General features: G+C 43.8%; 1 protein-coding gene across 1 annotated transcript in view; it reads right to left on the bottom strand.

The window, feature by feature from the left end:
- Nucleotides 1–11,365, bottom strand: part of LOC124034033 (kremen protein 1-like) — a 116,061-nt gene extending 104,696 nt beyond the window's left edge. Inside the window, 1 exon segment of the mRNA XM_046346717.1 lies at nt 10,695–11,365. Coding sequence (XP_046202673.1) covers nt 10,695–10,776 — 82 coding nt within the window. The 5' untranslated portion in view covers nt 10,777–11,365.
- Between the last annotated feature and the right edge of the window lie 9,054 nt (nt 11,366–20,419).

The raw sequence follows: 20,419 nt of genomic DNA, 5'->3' as shown, positions 1-20,419 counted from the left end.
AGCAAAGCAAACACCATTTTTAATTTTTTTTTTTACCGGGAATATAGAACCACAGTGTCTCACATAATATCAAGTTTTTCTCCTGACACACTAGGAAGAATTGGAATACATTACTAACAGCGACCTATCAGAGCACTGACTCAGTTAGAATAGCAATGTGTGTTCTCCTCATATCTACACGCCCACAGCTGATAACAGTGCATTTGGATTTAAACTCATTATATGATTCCAAAAGCTTAGGCACAAAAACTCATTATTTTGTGTAATTCTCCAATGCATCGAAACACACTTCCCCTTCAGGGGCTTCCAATCCTAACCAAATGTACTTTAAAATTCCACTCAGATGAATAAAATTGCATTTCAATAATGAAATACAATTGTTTGCTGTAGAGAGTTGATAGAATTCTCTGAAAGCACGGGGCATGTATGCTGCTATATGGCCATTACTGTTCTTTGCGTATCTGCATTTACCCTGTGCTGCGCACGCCACGTCTCAAAGTGTGTTCAGTTTGATGGCCTATAACAGAGGCTGTGTTGCCAATGGAACCCTATTCCCTCCATTTGTGCACTATTTTTGACCAGGGCCCGTAGGGATTGGCGGGGCCCGGAGAGAATGTCAGTGGGAGATGAGAGGAGAGGCTCCGAATGCTGAAGCAAAATGTCAAGGTACATAAGAAGACTGGGCCGATGAGGTGACAAACGCTGCTCGTGCATAATGGCATTCAAATAAGAGAGGGATGGAGGAGGAGTGGAAGAGAGAGAGAGAGAGAGAGAGAGAGAGAGAGAGAGAGAGAGAGAGAGAGAGAGAGAGAGAGAGAGAGAGAGAGAGAGAGAGAGAGAGAGAGAGAGAGAGAGAGAGAGAGAGAGGGAGAGAGAGAGATAGAATGACAGAGATAGAGGGAGAGGAGAATAAGACTGAGAGAGAGAGAGAGAGAGAGAGAGAGAGAGAGAGAGAGAGAGAGAGAGAGAGAGAGAGAGAGAGAGAGAGAGAGAGAGAGAGAGAGAGAGAGAGAGAGAGAGAGAGAGAGAGAGAGAGAGAGAGAGAGAGAGAGAGAGAGAGAGAGAGAGAGAGAGAGAGATAGAATGACAGAGATAGAGGGAGAGGAGAATAAGAGAGAGAGAGAGAGAGAGAGAGAGAGAGAGAGAGAGAGAGAGAGAGAGAGAGAGAGAGAGAGAGAGAGAGAGAGAGAGAGAGAATGACAGAGATAGAGAGAGAGGAGAATAAGAGAGAGAGAGAGAGAGAGAGAAGAGAGAGAGAGAGAGAGAGAGGGAAAGAGAGAATGCAGTGCAGAGATGTTGATGTATTGCGCAACCACAGTATAGATCAAGTTCTAAAGGGTCAGGACAGTGAAGTACAGTTGAAATTGGACATCTCCAGGCACAAAACATCCCTGATTGATCTTGACCTACGTTTAACACGAAAATGTCCCAAGCAAAGTCATAGCTGGCAGCAGAGACAGAAAAAAAGAACAACGAATACACTCCCAATCACCAAAACATTGTTTATGTCCTCCGGTCTTGGCAGTTGAGCATAGGACACACACACACACATGCACGTGCGCGCACACAAAAACACACAGAGTGTTGAACCAAGCAGATGCTTGACAGCTTAATTCTATGTAGAGGAGAAGAGGAGAAAGGAGAAGAGGGGAGTAGAGCAGAGGAGAAAGCTGCCTTGCCGGATCAGGCCAGACTGAGTGACACAGTGAACATAAAACCACCTTGTTTGGGGCCCTCTTTCTTTTCTCTCTTCTCACAACACGCTTTACATAATCATCACATCTGTCAAGTCCCCAATCTACTACCTAGATAGAGGATAGCTGCCCCATTCGCCTCCTCATCCGACGAAGTGTCTCTGACGTTAAGAGATGAGACAGGACAGGGCCTCTGGCAGAAAGCGAATCTGACTCTGACACAGGGCGGGGAGGGAAAGAAAGAGGGAGGAAGGGCGGTAAGGGAAAGAAAAATGGAAAAGAAGTGAGATGCAAAGACTTGCAGAGACTTTCTGACACATGAGAAGATGACAGGGGTGGCTTGCACAAGGTGAAAGAGAAAGAGATGGAAAGGAGTAAGAACAGAGAAAGACAGAATAACAGAGAGTGAGAGAGAGAATGAGGCAGACAGAAGTACAGACGTACAGACAGACGTACAGACAGACATACAGACAGACAGACGTACAGACAGACGTACAGACGGACAGACGTACAGACAGACAGACGTACAGACGGACAGACGTACAGACGGACAGACGTACAGACAGACAGACGGACAGACGTACAGACAGACAGACGTACAGACAGACAGACGTACAGACAGACAGACGTACAGACAGACAGACGGACAGACGTACAGACAGACGTACAGACGGACAGACGTGCAGACAGACGTACAGACGGACAGACGTACAGACGGACAGACGTACAGACAGACGTACAGACGGACAGACGTACAGACAGACAGACGTACAGACAGACAGACGTACAGACAGACAGACAGACAGACAGACAGACAGACAGACAGACAGACGGACAGACGTACAGACAGACAGACGTACAGACGGACAGACGTACAGACGGACAGACGTACAGACAGACAGACGGACAGACGTACAGACAGACAGACGTACAGACAGACAGACGTACAGACAGACAGACGGACAGACGTACAGACAGACAGATGTACAGACGGACAGACGTACAGACGGACAGAGGTACAGACGGACAGACGGACAGACGGACAGACGTACAGACGTACAGACAGACAGACAGACGTACAGACAGACAGACAGACGGACAGACGTACAGACAGACAGACGTACAGACAGACAGACGTACAGACAGACAGACGTACAGACGGACAGACGTACAGACAGACAGACGTACAGACGGACAGACGACAGACAGACAGACAGACGACAGACAGACGGACAGACGGACAGACGGACAGACGTACAGACAGACGACAGACAGACGGACAGACGTACGTACAGACAGACAGACAGACAGACAGACAGACAGACAGACAGACAGACAGACAGACAGACAGACAGACAGACAGACAGACAGACAGACAGACAGACAGACAGACAGACAGACAGACAGACAGACAGACAGACAGTAAAAGGGCTCCTGATCAAACACACAGAAGCTTTTGAAATCCTCTGTGGAACATGCAAAAAAAAAACATTCACAGCTACAGCTCATCTAGAATCAGGCTTGGTAATAATAGTAATAATAATCCCGATCAGGACAGTGTACAATAAGGCTCCGTCCGTCTGGGTCTGTGGTTGCAATGGTAGCCTGTCCCAGGGCGTCGGGCCGTAACCTGACCTCTGCAGGGCACCACCCAGGGGTCAACAGGAAGTAGCTACTGGGCCAGCGGCCGGACGCTAAGCCACATAACACAGACCAAAGTTTCCTACTTCCAGCCAAACTGAACTCACTTTCAGCCAAATAAATATGAGTGTTCCACTGAACTTCGGGCAGCCGTCGCAAGTCAGGGCATGCTGCAGAGTACTGGGAATGTAGGCAAATAGGGAGCACTCATACTCTCTCTTTCGCTATAATATCTGCTCTGTCTCGGTCTCCCTCTCTCTGTTTCTATATATCTCTCAATTTCCCATGTCTCTCTCTTCTCTTCCTCCTTCTCCACCCTTAAACTCTTTGCCTTTCATAAGTCCTAACACAACCTCTCCAAGCCCCAATACTTCTGTCTCCATTCACGCAAACACATTGTTAGCATTGCTAACAGCCCTGATGGCCTGATTCCCCTAGGTTAGCGCATGAGACAACAAGACAGGCTAGGGATAGGATAGCAATTAGATCCTAGCATATTATAGTACTAAGCTGCTAGTAATGCCCAGCCTGATCTCCCAGCTAGGCTTGGGCGGTATCCAGACTGTCATACCTTCATACTGACCTTGTGCCACCTTGGGATATTCAGTAATATCGGCACTGAACAAATGGGGCTCTTTTTTTCAAACCGCTGTAATCCGAAGGCTAGCAATGCTAACAAGTACATGTCAAATCTCGTAGAGAATGCTAACTAAATGCTAACGAGTGCACTGCAAATATTTTATATAGTCTCTGACCTAAACTATTCGCAGGACAGACGTCCCAGCTAATAAAGTTACACAAGTAACTCAAAAGTGCTACTCACAGTTTGCTGCACGCACAAGACAAATATTACACAACAGAGCTGATGATCCAGGAGGGAATTCTCTGCTGTTACCAAGAAAATCTTGATTTCGCAAAAAAAATTAAATTTGCAAAACAGATTAACAACTGCAGAGCACTTAGCACATTTTAGAACTAAACTTCATAAGATATCCACCTGGCAAACATTTAGTTGTGAATTCCATACTGTAACTGCATCACCTGACACGTGCTGCACAACAGTGATAAAAGGCTCCGGTCTCTCTTTGTTGTGTGTTGTAAACAAACACCACATGGACTGGAGGCTAGCGGACTTCTATCTGGAAAGATATTGGTGTTAGTTTAGTTCGTGTGTTTTGTTTCCCTGTTGAAGTGAACATCTTCTGGCTTTCCATCAAAGACTTATGAGGGCAACATATGGGCCGGGGTATGCCCTGAATATACATAGGAGAGGAGAGGAAGGAGACGAGAGGCGCACAAACACACACACAAACAAGCACACCGCTCCACATACATTCAGTGGTTCACCAGTGTCTGCTGCACTGAAGCCCATCCGTGGCTAAGAGGTTAGAGTGCCCCCCCTCCAAAAAAAGGACCACAAGGGCCACATATGAAGTCTATAACCTCCTGACACTCCCTGTGCTGAGCAAGATAGGTTAAACACGCGCACGCAGTCACGCATGCATTGTGTCCCTCCGTCTGTCTCCATCTACCTCTCTATCTCTATCCCTCCCTCCTCCTGCCAACACATGGTCACATATCCCCCCCGACGGCCTCACTGTTATCCTCAAAGAGGACCCAGCCCCTACAGCCCCATCATCGGCTATGTCCCAAATGGCACCCTATTTCCTCCATCTCCATCCCCATCTCCATCCCCATCTCCATCTCCACCCCCATCTCCATCCCCATCTCCATTCCCAACCCCATCCCCATTCCCATCTCCATCCCCATCTCCATCTCCATCCCCATCTCCATCCCCATATCCATCTCCATTCCCATCTCCATCCCCATAGATGCCTACTGGATAACTTATTGGTATTGCTTTTAATCTTTTTAAATGAATTTATCTTATTAACACTTTGTTCTAGCTAGCTATTTGTGTAGGTAGCTATCAAGTAAAATGCAATGATAATTGCATTGATAACCAAAGGTATTTACCCATCCCCATCTCCATCCCCATATCCATCTCCATCTCCATCCGCATCTCCATCCCCATCTCCATCCCCATATCCATCTCCATCCCCATCTCCATCCCCATATCCCCATCCCCATCCCCATCTCCATCCCCATATCCATCTCCATCTCTATCCCCATCCCCATCCCCATCCCCATCCCCATCCCCATCCATCCATCTCCATCCCCATCCCCATCCCCATCTCCATCCCCATCCCCATCCCCATCCCCATCCCCATCCCCATCCCCATCCCCATCCCCATCCCCATCCCCATCCCCATCCTACTCAAACAGTCAGTCAGGACGCAAACTGTGACATAACCCAGTCAAAACATATGGTGCATGGGCGGCAGTTACGGGACCTAACTAGATACAGACCCAGGGAAGAGTGAGGAGATGGGGGGACGAGGCAACACCTGGGCTGTAGGGGGGTAGAGAGCGAAAAGGATGGAGGAGAGGAAGGATGAGGGGGGGAGAAAGTAGGAGAGAGGGGGAGAGAGAAGGGCGAAAGAGGGGGGAGAGGAGGCAACACTTGGGTTGGACAGGGGAGAAAGTAGGGAGACTACGGGGAAAGGGGAGTCAGGGGTGAGGACATGAGACCCCCGGGTCTTAGCGTTGTGTGGTGACCCCTTTAAAACCTGAGCAGGAACATGGGGAGTTTATGAAGTCACTGGATGTCTTAGGGCCTAGACCCTTCCTCTACACACACACAACTTGAGCCAGAAACTTGAGAAGTCATCACAAAGCCCATTAATCCGTGTCTGTTTTGTAGCTTGCTTGCCAGAGTGGGAGAAAAAAACATTACACAAACAGTTACAACCTAGCGTGGACCGTTTATCGGTTACCACACTGTGCGCTGTTGGCCACACACACACACCTCCTCTCCAGGCCAGTAATGTATCTGGCTGTCTGCTCTGCAATGCTCCTGACAGAGTGTAGGCTCTGTGAACTAAGCTGTGTTCTGCTGTTAACCTGGCCCAGGATGGGTCTCGGAGCAGGAGCAGGGGAGAGCGAGAGAGAGTGTTGAGGTTGCCTGACACAGCAGGAGTCAGAGTAGGAGCGAGGGGTCACGTTGCCAGATATGGTAGACTTAGGTAGCAGGAGAAAGCCATTTGGTTGCCAAATTCTGCTGCTCTCACAGAGACAGCTAGGAGAGTCACTGGAAGAAAATCCAAAATACTAGACACTCACTCTCCTCACTCCGGTCTTAACCGCTAGGCTAGCATACACACACGTACACACAAAGGAGCACAAGCACATATACTCCACACACCACACATATTGACACTAATCCAAACTCCTCTACTTTATATGATTTTTCATCTAAATGCAGTTGATGTCAGAACGTCATGCTGTTGCTTCATATGCAGCAAGTCAGATGCTCTCTCTGATCAGAGAGCACTCCTAACATGTCACATTAGCTCAGTCTTACAAGTTCGATCACGCATCTCTACATCGCTATGGAGACTTCACAGCACAAGATAAGTAATGGCAAACCTAATGCTCCTGTTCAATCATTTCCAAACGCCATGACATTTTGCCCCTAATATCCTGCCTGGATAACCACATCGTGTTTTCACCAGGCCTTATTTCTGACAGTTCAGTCGCCTTCCGTTTTCCTCAGATATTCCTTTGTCAAACACCTACACCGGAAGTGCACACAAGGGGTGTTATTTTATGCATTTTTTGGGACTCACAAAGCAATTTAGGCAACAGGGATCTTGATCCAGGAGGGGATTGAATGTCTCTAGTCTGGGTACCAGTCTTTTTAGCTAACATTCCACTCTTTTTCTCTCCAGGGCTCCCGAGTGGTGCAGGGGTCTAAGGCATTGCATCTCAGTGCAAGAGGCATCCCTACAGTCCCTGATTCAAATCCATGCTGAATCACATCTGGCCGTGATTGGGAGTCCCATAGGGCGTTGCACAATTGGCCCAGCATTGACTGGGTTTAGCCTGTGTAGGCCATGATTGTAAATAAGAATTTGTTCTTAACTGACTTGCCTAGTTAAATAAAGTTGAAATAAATCAAAGATAAATGTCATTGCCAGAGAGACTGGCCTCCGCGTTCTATATGCAGGTGGGGTTCGTAGTTGGAAATAATATGAATATTTTCCATGACAACATGTGGAGCCTCAAAAACAAAATTTGAATTATAACAAAGTAAAAAACAAACATGTAGCTAGCTGTTAGCTAGGAAAGTTGTTGTATTTTGAGGCTTACATTTTGTGGTTGGAATTGCAGTATGTATTGAGTTGGAGAATTTATGACATGAGCTAGCACTTACAACTTTTGACAGGCTGGTGTTGCATGTACTGTACAAACAAAAAACAGTTGCTTAGCAACCGGATACCAACCTGTTCTGTGAAGAAGAAAAAAGTGAAGAGTTACAATATTTGAATAATCGTTGTGATTGGAGGATAGCTGTGAGGGTTATCGAATCAGAATCAACTCCTCTGTTCTCCTCGAGCTCATTAACGATAAATATAATGATAAGTATAACTATAACGTATAGTCATAGACAGTGGCGTAGCATGCACCCCTGCAAGGGTTAGGGTTCAATTTCAACAGTAAACTGTCCGAGCCTAATGATGTGATGCAGAAAAATACACTACATGGCCAAAGGTATTTATTTAATTTCACCTTTATTTAACCAGGTAGGCTAGTTGAGAACAAGTTCTCATTTGCAATTGCGACCTGGCCAAGATAAAGCGTAGCAATTCGACACATACAACAACACAGAGTTACACATGGAATAAACAAAACATAAAGTCAATAATACAGTAGAACAAAATAAAACAAAAAGTCTATATACAGTGAGTATGTGGGCACCTGCTCGTCAAAACATCTCATTCCAAAATCATGGGCATTAATATATAATTGGTCCCCACGTTGCTGCTATAACAGCCTCCACTCTTCTGGGAAGGCTTTCCACTAGATGTTGGAACATTGCTGTGGGGACTGAAGAGCATTAGTGAAGTTGGGCACTGATGTCAGGCGATTAGTCCTGGCTCACAGTAGGCGTTCCAATTCATCTCAAAGGTGTTCGAGGGGGTTGAGGTCAGGGGTCTGTGCAGGCCAGGCAAGTTCTTCCACACCAATCTCGACAAACCACTTCTGTATGGACCTCACTTTGTTCACTGGGGCATTGTCATGTTCAAACAGGAGAGAGCCTTCCCCAAAGTGTTGACACAATGTTGGCAGCACAGAATTGTCTAGAATGTAATTGTATGCTGTAGCGTTAAGGTTTTCCTTCACTAGAACTAAGGGGCCTAGCCCGACCCATAAAAAACAGCCCCAGACCATTATGCATTCGGGCAGGTGGTGTTCTCCTGGTACCCGCCAAACCCAGATTCATCCGCCAGACTGCCCGATGGTGAAGCGTGATTAATCACTCCAGAGAACACGTTTCCACTGCTCCAGAGTCCAATGGCAGCGAGATTTACACCACTCCAGCCAACGCGTCGCATTGCGCATGGTGATCTTAGGCTTGTGTGAGGCTGCTCGGCCATGGAAACCCAACCCAGCTCCCGACGAAGAGTTATTGTTCAGACGTGGCTTCCAGAGACAGTTTGGAACTCGGTAATTAGTGTTGCAACCGAGGACAGATGATTTCAGCACTCGGCGGTCCCGTTCTGTGAGCTTTTGTAGCCTACCACTTCGTGGCTGAGACGTTGTTGCTCCTAGACTATTCCACTTCACAATAACAGCACTTACAGTTGACCGGGGGAGCTCTAGCAGGGCAGAAATTTGATGAACTGACTTGATGGAAAGGTAGCATCAAATAACAGTGCCACGTTGAAAATCACTGAACTTTTCAGTACGGGCCATTCTACTGCCAATGTTTGTCTATTTTATACACCTGTCGGCAACGGGAATGGCCATACATGCACTCAAAGATATTCAGCTGGCCTTGCAGTTATGATTTTTGTTTTGTTTTGTTGTATTTCTGAAACCTTTTTAAGAATTTTTCTGGTAGATGTTTTCTAAGACCCCTTTTCCATCTGTTTATCCAGAAATCAATGCCTTTACTTATGCCTAATTTTTAAGATGGAAAAATGCATCTATGCCTTTCATATAGACTTTTAGCTCTGATTTAACACCCAATGTGATATGCTCCTATAAACCTCACATGTTGGTGCTCATGGGTCCTTTTCGATGGAAATGCCCTACTGCAGGGTTTTCCCCAAACTCGGTCCTGGGGCCCCCCTGGGTACATGTTTTGGTTTATGCCCTAGCACTACACAGCTGATTCAAATAGCCTCATCAGACTCACCTGGACTCAATCACCTGCCTGATTACCTTCCCTATATATATCACTCCCTTTGGTTCTTTCCCTAGGCGTTATAGTTTCTGTTCCGTTGTTTCATGTCTGTACACAACTCGTGTTTCTTGTTTTGGTCCTTGTGTTATTTATTATTAAAAGTCACAATTAGCCCAGCAGGGAAGTGCTTGGCCGATAGGGATGTCCTTGTCCCATTGCACACTAGCGACTCCTGACATGGTCACCAGGTGTAACTACCAATGAAATTGGGGATAAATGGGGTAAAAAAATGTTTTGAAACGGAATACAAGAATACAGTTGCATGGTATTTGTGTAATTTCTCTGCAGTGTTTATTTGTGTTTTTCAGTCTGAATACGGAAGATAAATTGAAGTTGGCATGTCGATGTCTCAGCGTCTGACTGTGTATAACAAGGAAGGCTTCAAGTTCATATTCTGGAAGGAGGGAATCCAATGTCACTGTGGGGAGTCCACGTTGTATTACAATGTAGCCAACTCAACCCATTCATAAGGAATGAAATAAATAACAGCCAATGACTCTGGCCCACTGTCAACCCGATACCTTGGACAATATTGCATTATTTGCCGACTTTATATTACAATGATTGGATATTATTACAGTAGCCTATATTGAATAATTTATACACATTTGTCATAAGAAAATGGACTTGCTGTTCCTTTCTGAATTTAACCAGTGACAGGTAGCAGCAGCCTTTCAGCATCTGCAACGATGTACAGTAGGCTATACAAAACATTCCAGTAGACAGGTCGGGAGACGCATAGAAAGAATTCTATGTAATGTTCTGTTGTACGCTACAAGTGCAGAGCATTGTAGCATATTCACGGGCTATGATAAGTGCACCATATTGTATTCAAATTCAGTCATACAGTAATTTAAATTTGCAAAGAATTTCACACGAATAGCCTCATCTTTCCATTGAGCGTCTAGGGAGGAAATTATCAGGTGGCTCAAAGAAGTACGCAGCGTACCTCGTAACTTTTGAAAGGCCTCTGGTAGCGGATGTGTTGGATAAAGACACACACTGGGAGAAGAAACAACAGCAGAATATGTTTCTGAACAACTTACCAGTGTCGAACTGCCTGGAAGCAGTCGAAGATAGAAACCCAACTAGTAGAAGGGCAGCAGTAATTGTCAAAAATGAATCCATCGCTCCAGTCTTTGAGAAAGAAAGAGCGGGGACTTGTCTTGGGTAGGGTACAGTCGTGTTCCCGAACGGAGCAGAGAGTGTTCGGAGCTTCGGACGCAGGTGAACAGTTGTTCTGAACGCAGCCTGATGCGGACTGATGCGGCCAGTCGTTTTGTGTGGGTAGAGGTGTCATTCCTAGTTCGCATTTAGAGTCTGTGAAGTGAACTCCAAGGCTGGCAGGTCTCAACACACAGAGACACAAGAGAGATAGTAGAAAGCAAGCAGGGGATCCTAGTCAGGTTCCCGTGCCTCAGCCGGTTCGACAGGTTCCCGCGCCTCACCATAAGCGACCGGTGCCTGGTCCTCGGGACCGACCCTCTGGTCGGTGTCCTGCACGCGTGTCAGGGAGGGGTTACAGTTACATATACTCCCTCTCCAGCACTCGAGGTTGTCAGGCTGCTCATTATTGCGCACACCTGTCACCATCGATACCCAGATCAGCGCCGCATCAGACTCACCTGGATTCAATCACCTGTCTGATCACCTTCCCTATATATGTCACTCCCTTTGGTTCTTTCCCTAGGCGTTATAGTTTCTGTTCCGTTGTTTCATGTCTGTACGCAACTTGTGTTTCTTGTTTTGTTCCTTGTGTTATTTGTTATTAAAAGTCACTCCCTGAACTTGCTTCTTGACTCCCCCGAACACAAACGTCAACAACAGAATAATAACTGCAGTTTAACCGGCTCCGGGTTGTTCATAGGGCCCGACTCTCACACACACACACACACACACACACACACACACACACACACACACACACACACACACACACACACACACACACACACACACACACACACACACACACACACACACACACACACACACACACACACACACACTGTGAAAGCAAACATCACCATCTTTCAGCTTTTAGCAAAACTCCACTGTTACAGCTTTGACATGAAATGACTTCCATTAGTGTGTACGAGTGTCTCTGCGGCTGCCAAGCAAACTTTCTCTCTCTGAGCTTTGCTCCTGGTTGGTTAGAGAGGAGAATGGTATGTCGGAGTCCAAGCAGCTGGGCCCGTGTATAAAGCCCTTAAAGACACTCAGCTCTGAAAGCCAATGTGTGCGTCCCAAATGGAACCCTATTCCCTTTATAGTGCACTACTTTTGACCAGGGCCCATTGGGCTCTGGTCAAAAGAAGTGCACTATACTGTATAGGCAATAGGGTGACATTTGAGACGCAGTAACTGTAAAAAGGAGGCAGAGATGATGAGTGTTTAAGCCTCAGCTATATATCTTCCTTCAACACCTACGACACAGTAAGCCTGTGCTTGGCAATTCTACGGAAATTGAATTATGCCCAAAAAAAACATTGATTTTAACAAACCATACTCTATGCAACTCTATGCAACTCTCAACTCTTTGGGGCGGCAGGTAGCCTAGTGGTTATAGTGTTGGACTAGTAACTGCAAGGTTACTAGATCGAATCCCTGAGCTGACAAGGTAAAAATCTGTCATTCTGCCCCTGTACAAGGCAGTTGACACACTGTTCCTAGGCTGTCAAAAAAAGATGCACAAGGACTACTTTTAACAATGTCCACTGAAAAATGTACAAAAACAAATATCTTGGAAGAACTGTGAAAATGCAAACTTTGGTAAAGGAATTACGGTCAAATGTCTCTCAGGTGTTTATGTGACCACATTTTCCAAAACCTCTGTTAAATATCCACCCTGAATTAAGATTCAAAGATGTCTGCAGAAAGAATGGGGCGTCAGCTATGACATGGCACCTTGAGTTTGAAAAAAAACAACAATTTTGGTTATTGAACTACAGTAAGTAAATTGGATTTACACCCGGTAACGGAATTATGCTAACAGAATTACATCATGGGTCCCTGATCTGCACTACAGAAATGCATAATTATAGATATGAATGTCATTCTCCTCATGTTTCACAAGTTTTGACACAGTGCAGCACGGTAGAGTAGAGTGCAGTACAATACAGCACAGCAGAGTAGGGTAGAGTTCAGTACAGTGCAGTAAAGTCGATTTAGTTCAGTACAGCAGAGTACAGTAGAATATTCTGGACTCTACTGTACTATACTCTACTTTTCTTTACTGTACTGTATTGTACTACTGTATCGGACTGTACTCTACTGTGCTCTACTCACTGTACTATATTGTATTTGTACTTTATTGTGTTGTACTGTAGTCTACTGTGCTCTGCTATCTGTACAGTACTATACTGTTCTTTATTCACTGTATTGTAGTCTACTGTACTGTGCTATCCAAACTTGTGAAACATAAGTTCAGATTTGGTCCAGTGTGAACGTTACGTTTTTTTTTTTTTAATCACTTTTTTGTATATGGTACATTTTCACCACTCTTAGTACAAAACTTCAAACAGACCATTCAAAAAAGTAGTTGTTTCAAAACACTATGTACATTTTTAATTGACTAAGTACAACACAAAATCATACAGTAGATTTTTCACCAAACTTAATCAGTGTATCATCTAGAAATACATGTTTCGCATTGCAATACATTTTCATATAAAGTAATTGCCTTTCATGACGCAGTGCGCACATTACTTTTGATATGATTCTTTTATCTTTTGTTAAAATACATTTTACTGTTACTTAATGCGACTGCTCTTAATTTATGATCACTTAAATGTTTGATAAACCTATAGATATTTACATGTAAACCGGTTAGTTTACTAAAGATTTTGAAAACTAAATGTATGTCTGTAAAGTAGAAACATGAAAGTATGATATATGTACTACTATGATGATAACTCGAATGTACTACCATGATGATGACAATTAAGTTTATTTTTATCTGATATTGACAGGATCAGAGATGTACCGTATGTAACAAATCAAATCAAAGTTTATTGGTTGTGTACACAGATTTGCAGATGTTACAGCAGGTGCAGCGAAATGCTTGTATTTCTAGCTCCTTTAGTGCAGTTATACAATCTCAATACACAAATAATCCCAAAAGGTCCAAACAAGAAGGAAATGCATCCCCTATACAGTAAACATTTCCCCAAAATGAAGTTAATAGGGTCTTTTGGATGAGGGGAGGTTCACACTGTGTGTGTGTGTGTGTGTGTGTGTGTGTGTGTGTGTGTGTGTGTGTGTGTGTGTGTGTGTGTGTGTGTGTGTGTGTGTGTGTGTGTGTGTGTGTGTGTGTGTGTGTGTGTGTGAGTGAGTGAGTGAGTGAGTGAGTGAGTGAGTGAGTGAGTGAGTGAGTGAGTGAGTGAGTGAGTGAGTGAGTGAGTGAGTGAGTGAGTCAGAGACAGAGAAATGTATAAAGGCCTTCAGTTAGCTTTCATTTAACATCCAATGTGATATGCTCCTATAAACCTCACATGTTGGTGCTCATGGGTCCTTTTAAATGGAAATGTCCTACTGCAGGGTTTTCCCCAAACTCGGTCCTGGGGCCCCCCTGAGTACATGTTTTGGTTTATGTCCTAGCACTACACAGCTGATTCAAATAACCGATTCATCATCAAGCTTTTATTATTTGAATCAGCTGTATAGTGCTAGGGTAAAAACCAATATGTGCACCCCACGTTAGGGAAACCCTGCCCTACTGCATAGTTACAGTAGGGATGACGACCCTCTCTGTACTGTACAGGAGACACGATATAAAAGGACAATTTGCTTCAGCATGAATTCAAGTTGTATGAGTGGAACACAGTAAACTCTGTGTGTGTGTGATGTGTTTGTGTATGTGTGCGTGTGTGCGTGCGTGCGTGTGTGTTGTCTACACTCGGAAACGTTCCTTCTACTTGATCTAAAATGTATTTGGGTGAAAACATCCAAAATAGACAGAACATCATCACCAATCACCACACTGAGTTGCTCTATAACAAATATGCAACAGAAAACAGAATAGAACAGAATAGATTTTCCAGATGCAAAGGATGTATAAAATGTGATTATATACCCAATATCTATTATGCAGAGGGTACATAGATATTGTACAGTTAACATACAGAATACTTTAGGCCAGACTTCAGTATTCTGGGCCAGGGTTCTCTGTCCATTGCAGGCAAAGAGGGGGAATACCATTGTTTACAGTGGTAATACATAGGTACACATGGGAGCACTAACATATGTAGCCCAGATGGTCAAACCTCTCATTGGAATCAAAAAAGTATAATTAAGAAAGAAAAAAAAATAAGAGGAAAGCAGGAGGATTTTCTGTTTAGAAATTAAACACATCACACATTACAGCACCAGAAATGTTGGCTTATGTGGTCATAAATATTAAATATTACAATTCTTTATTTTTCTCTTGAAACGAGGGAATCCAATGTCACTGTGGGGAGTCCACGTTGTATTACAATGTAGCCAACTCAACCCATTCATGATTGGATATTATTACAGTAGCCTATATTGAATCATTTATACACATTTGTCATAAGAAAATGGACTTTCTGTTCCTTTCTGAATTTAACCAGTGACAGGTAGCAGCAGCCTTTCAGCATCTGCAACGATGTACAGTAGGCTATACAAAACATTCCAGTAGACAGGTCGGGAGACGCATAGAAAGAATTATGTGTAATGTTCTGTTGTACGCTACAAGTGCAGAGCATTGTAGCATATTCACGGGCTACGATATGTGCACAAATTCAGTAATACAGTAAATTACATCCGCAAAGAATTTCACACGAATAGCCTCATCTTTCCATTGAGCGTCTAGGGAGGAAATTATCAGGCAGCTCAAAAAAAGTACGCAGCGTACCTCGTAACTTTTAAACGGCTTCTGGTAGCGGATGTGTTGGATAAAGACACACACTGGGAGAAGAAACAACAGCAGAATACGTTTCTGATCAACTTACCAGTGTCGAACTGCCTGGAAGCAGTCGAAGATAGAAACCCAACTAGTAGAAGGGCAGCAGTAATTGTCAAAAATGAATCCATCGCTCCAGTCTTTGAGAAAGAAAGAGCGGGGACTTGTCTTGGGTAGGGTACAGTCGTGTTCCCGAACGGAGCAGAGAGTGTTCGGAGCTTCGGACGCAGGTGAACTGTTGTTCTGAACGCAGCCTGATGCGGACTGATGCGGCCAGTCGTTTTGTGTGGGTAGAGGTGTCGTTCCTAGTTCGCGTTTAAAGTCTGTGAAGTGAACTCCAAGGCAGGCAGGTCTCAACACACAGACACAAGAGAGATAGTAGAAAGCAAGCAGGGGATCCTATTTCGAATCATGTGACAGGAAATCGTGGCAATGGATTCAACCTGCAGCGTTGGGCAGTGAGAGTGTGTGTGTGAGAGAGAGAGATAATAAAGCCCATTGAATTAAATTGAGAGCGAGTAAATTGGGAGTCATTGAGGGTTTGCATGTCAGAGCAGTTTTAGTGCCTCAGTAAAGTAATAACACATGAATAACACTGGTTCATTCATTCCACTTTCTTTTATCAGGGAATAAGTTTGAGAATAGATGAGGGGTCACGTTGGAATTCAGCCAGGGACACTGGGGTTAACACCCCTACTGTCACAAATGCCTTGGGATCTTTAGTGACCACAGAGCCAGGACCTTGGTTTAGTTTGACTTGATGTGCAAGACACACTGAAACTCTCTGAAGCGCTCTGTAACTCACTGAAAGTCTCTGAAACGTACTGTTCCTGACACACAGCTACTACCATTTACTGTGGAGAACCGATTATTTCCACAGTCTGGAGTCTGAAATGAGAGGCTCAGTGTGAGGATGAGTAGATGGAGAAAGCAGTTTATTGTCATTTCAAAAGGTTTCTTCCATCACTATACTGACCGTGCTATAGTTTCGTTCCTGTAAGTTACCCTCAGGGCGTGCCAGGATGAACCTTGACATATTCAATGATCCTGCTCCATTTTGAGACAAAGTGGGACGTAAATCCCGAAGTCCCCGTAAAATGTGTTGTATTGTAAAACAAATGACGTTTACAGTATCTCATTCGCAATAGAAAGTTGCTTCGTTTTTTTGAAGCAAATAAAAAGCTTAGAATGGAGTTAAAACATAAGCAGCCTTGAACTTTTATTTGGATAGATGCTCTACAGACTATCTACAGTAACATTTCAACTAACTATCTACTAACCTTAACCCTAACTCTAACCCTAACCTTAATCCTTACCCTACATTTTCATACACCTAACCATAACCTTAGCAAACCGTTGCTTAGCAACAATAGTTTATTGATAGTATGACCATCAGTAGAGCATCTACAGATGGAAAATCCGGACTATCCAAATAAAGTGCCACCACACGTTTTACCATTTATAGCTTAGTAATCAGTTATCATGCAGAAAACAGGTGCAGAATTATACTTTAGTCCCAAATGCTCGAGTAATTCTACCGCTTGACCTTCTCTCACTACCTCCCAAACGTTGTAAGCAGTACAGCGCCCTCATGTGTTCATCATAATATCACAATTAGGAAGCATTGCTGTCCTCTGCTCTGTCGGACACATGCACGCATGTACGCAGGCACACACACACACACACACAGGCACACACAGGCACACACACACACACACGCACGCACGCACGCACGCACACACACACACACACACACACACACACACACACACACACACACACACACACACACACACACACACACACACACACACACACACACACACACACACACACACACACACACAGAGAGAGAGAGAAAACATTCAGGACCCTAAAATAGAATATCCATTATAATCTTACCAACCCAACCTCACCAACAGAAATATGACATAGTTGCCAGAACTCACAGAGTTGGCTGGTTGGTTGGGCTGTACTATACTATATAACACTGCACTGGGAAAGTAATACTTCTGGGTGACTCGTGAACTTTGGAGATGAAAGTTACAAAGTATCCTCAAGCTGCTACATGGCCACCATAAGGCCACACTGCCTTTAAGTCGACACTACAGTGGATCTCTACATACAGTCTATGATTCACAATGTATTCATTTTTTGGAAAACCAAATAAATATTAATAAAAACAGTCAATATCAACTATTCTAAGGGACACTAAATCCTTGTTTCATACAGTAACAATACAAGACGGAAGAAGGGCCATAATATTGTACATTGACTTTTGAAGCTATTAGAATATTCTCTGTGTGCCATTTTCATACTTTTCTAAATTTCTACTGAATCCCATTAAAATACTTATCTTACTCTCATTACTCCTCACTACTATTACTCCTTTCATAGAGGATAATGATGATAAGCAGCCTACAGTGAGCAGGGTTGGAGCCTTTGTCTATCCTCGTCTCTGTGTGGAATTACGTTGTTCCTCTCCTCTCCTCTCCTGTCTGTACACGCTGCCTGGTTGCATTCCTTGTGGTCAACTGGAGTTACAGCAACCCTGCTATTTGTCTTTCATCCTGCACTCTCCTGCTGAAACACTGTATGCCCTCTTACATGCATACATCAAATTTGCACTTTACGGTTCGGTGGGGTGAGCCAAGACTAGTCATATCTACAGACGATCCGGAGTGGAGTGTAAGTGCTCACAGCGATTATATTTCAGTGAACCCTATATTTCTGAAATTAAATGATTTTTCTGAGGTGAAAATGTCTAGGATAGGCGGCTCTCATTGGTGTTTACATTCTAGAGTCTTATGAGTTGGGCATAACCTTGCGAAGGAGAAATATGCGTAACACGAACATGAAAATGTAAATGCAATTGCCTTATTAGATGAGCTGTTTTATTACCCAAGAGCAATAGAGATAGAGCGAGAGACGGAAAGAAAGAGAGACAGAGAGAGACAGAGAGAAAAATAGAGAGAGACGGAGAGAGGGAGAGAGAGACTGAGAAAGGGAGAGAGAGACTGAGAAAGGGAGAGAGAAAGAGAGAGAGACAGAAAATAGAGAGAGACGGAGAGAGGGAAAGAGAGAGACAGAAAAAAAGAGAAAGATAGAGATGGGGGGACAATAAGTACATGGTTTCTTTAAAATAACAAAAAGTCACGTAACGTTTTTCAAATAAGTTCACCCCTACTTTTTTGATAACATTGTGCCAATGAAGTGTTAGCAAATGCATGACATTCAAAATAATAAAAAACGGCCATATTTCTTCACAGTTTGGCTAACACAAAATGTGCTCATGTTGTCCTTACTCCACCCTTCTTTTGACTTCTTAATGTTTGGCTCACTATTTAGCTGTCGGTGCAATTCCAACCAAACGCTGAACACTCTGACAATTCTCGAGTCACTACATTAATTAAAATCACAATACAAGAGTTACAGAGTCCCAGTGACCCGGGTCATGTATTTAGAGAGTTGGGCAATTGAAGTTTCAGCATTTTGATGCATTTACATGACACTACAACATTATATGGCAGCTATGTTAGCGCACAATTAACAATACATGGGGAATATGTAAGGGATAATCAATCAGGAGCTATGCGTGGAAGGTGTGTTCCAAGACACGCTAGCGGAGTGGAACTATCCTTCCACGGAGTTGCATTATTAACGCATAGAGCCGCGAGTTGATCATCCCTTTTATACAATGGCTATAATTGAACACATTTGCTGCTAGAAATGTGTTAATTTGCAGGGGGAAAAAATGTGTTCAACATCCACTGAAGTAGGTAGCAAGTTTACTAGATAGCTACAGTAGTTGCCTTGGTCACGAAACAAACAGACTTGCTAGTTTAGCTAACCAAACCATCACGCCTAGCTTGTTATTATGAAAATTAATCAATGCCAATAACGTTAATGTTTTCAATTTGACTTTTGCTTTCTAAAGCAGCTCAAACTAATGGTGCTTTCAAGACAACTGGGAACTAGGTCAAATCATGACATCAGTGATCTTCAGGTCTTCCCCAGTCCAAGCAAAAAAAAATCAGAGTTCCCAGTTTTTATAAACACGGCAATAGAACATGTATGAATGAACTGGCCATTTAATTCTACCATGCTAATATAGTGTGCGTTATAGGGAAATAATGCATGCTCTAGAATTCCCTTCAAGCCAATCATGAACGAGTATTCAACAATGCCATGGTATGATTAATTATAAAACAGTTTGTTTGAATCCTATATTCTGATTGGTTGTTAGCAGGGAGTTACTCACCACAATCCTCGGGTAATGCCTGTTAACAGTTCCATTTGAATGATCAATGCGCATCTACAGTCCCACACCCCAGCCAGGCAATTCTTAAACTTAAAAAAACATTTTTTTGCAAGATTCTAGCCTAGAAATTTGGTTTGCAACAGTTGGGGTTTGTCTGAAGCTTGCTGCCTGGTTCTCCAACCTGTGCAACAATGTTAAAGTTGTTTTTCTTTTGCGATCTCCACCATGCCATAGAGAATGAACGTGTCCGGACGAGAATGACAGCTTATCTGAGCCAGGCAAATTCATTTATCAGGATCATTATATTATAATGGATATTTATCCAAAGAAATGGCAATAGAAACAAAGGCAAAACAAACGAAAATGCACATTGTTTGCTGTCATTTCAGCTGCTTGATGTGACTGTGTGTTAGGTTTAGTGTCATGTTTTGTCTTAGATTGTCTTGTCATTATGCTTTCCCTTCTGTTCGTTTCCCCCTGCTGGTCTTATTAGGTTCGTTCCCTTTTTCTATCCCTCTCTCTCCCCCTCCCTCTCTCTCCTCTCTCTATCGTTCCGTTCCTGCTCCCAGCTGTTCCTATTCCCCTAA

This window comes from Oncorhynchus gorbuscha, linkage group LG04 (assembly GCF_021184085.1).
Source record: "Oncorhynchus gorbuscha isolate QuinsamMale2020 ecotype Even-year linkage group LG04, OgorEven_v1.0, whole genome shotgun sequence".
Lineage (NCBI taxonomy): Eukaryota > Metazoa > Chordata > Actinopteri > Salmoniformes > Salmonidae > Oncorhynchus > Oncorhynchus gorbuscha.
This window is presented reverse-complemented; position numbering and strand designations above follow the sequence as displayed.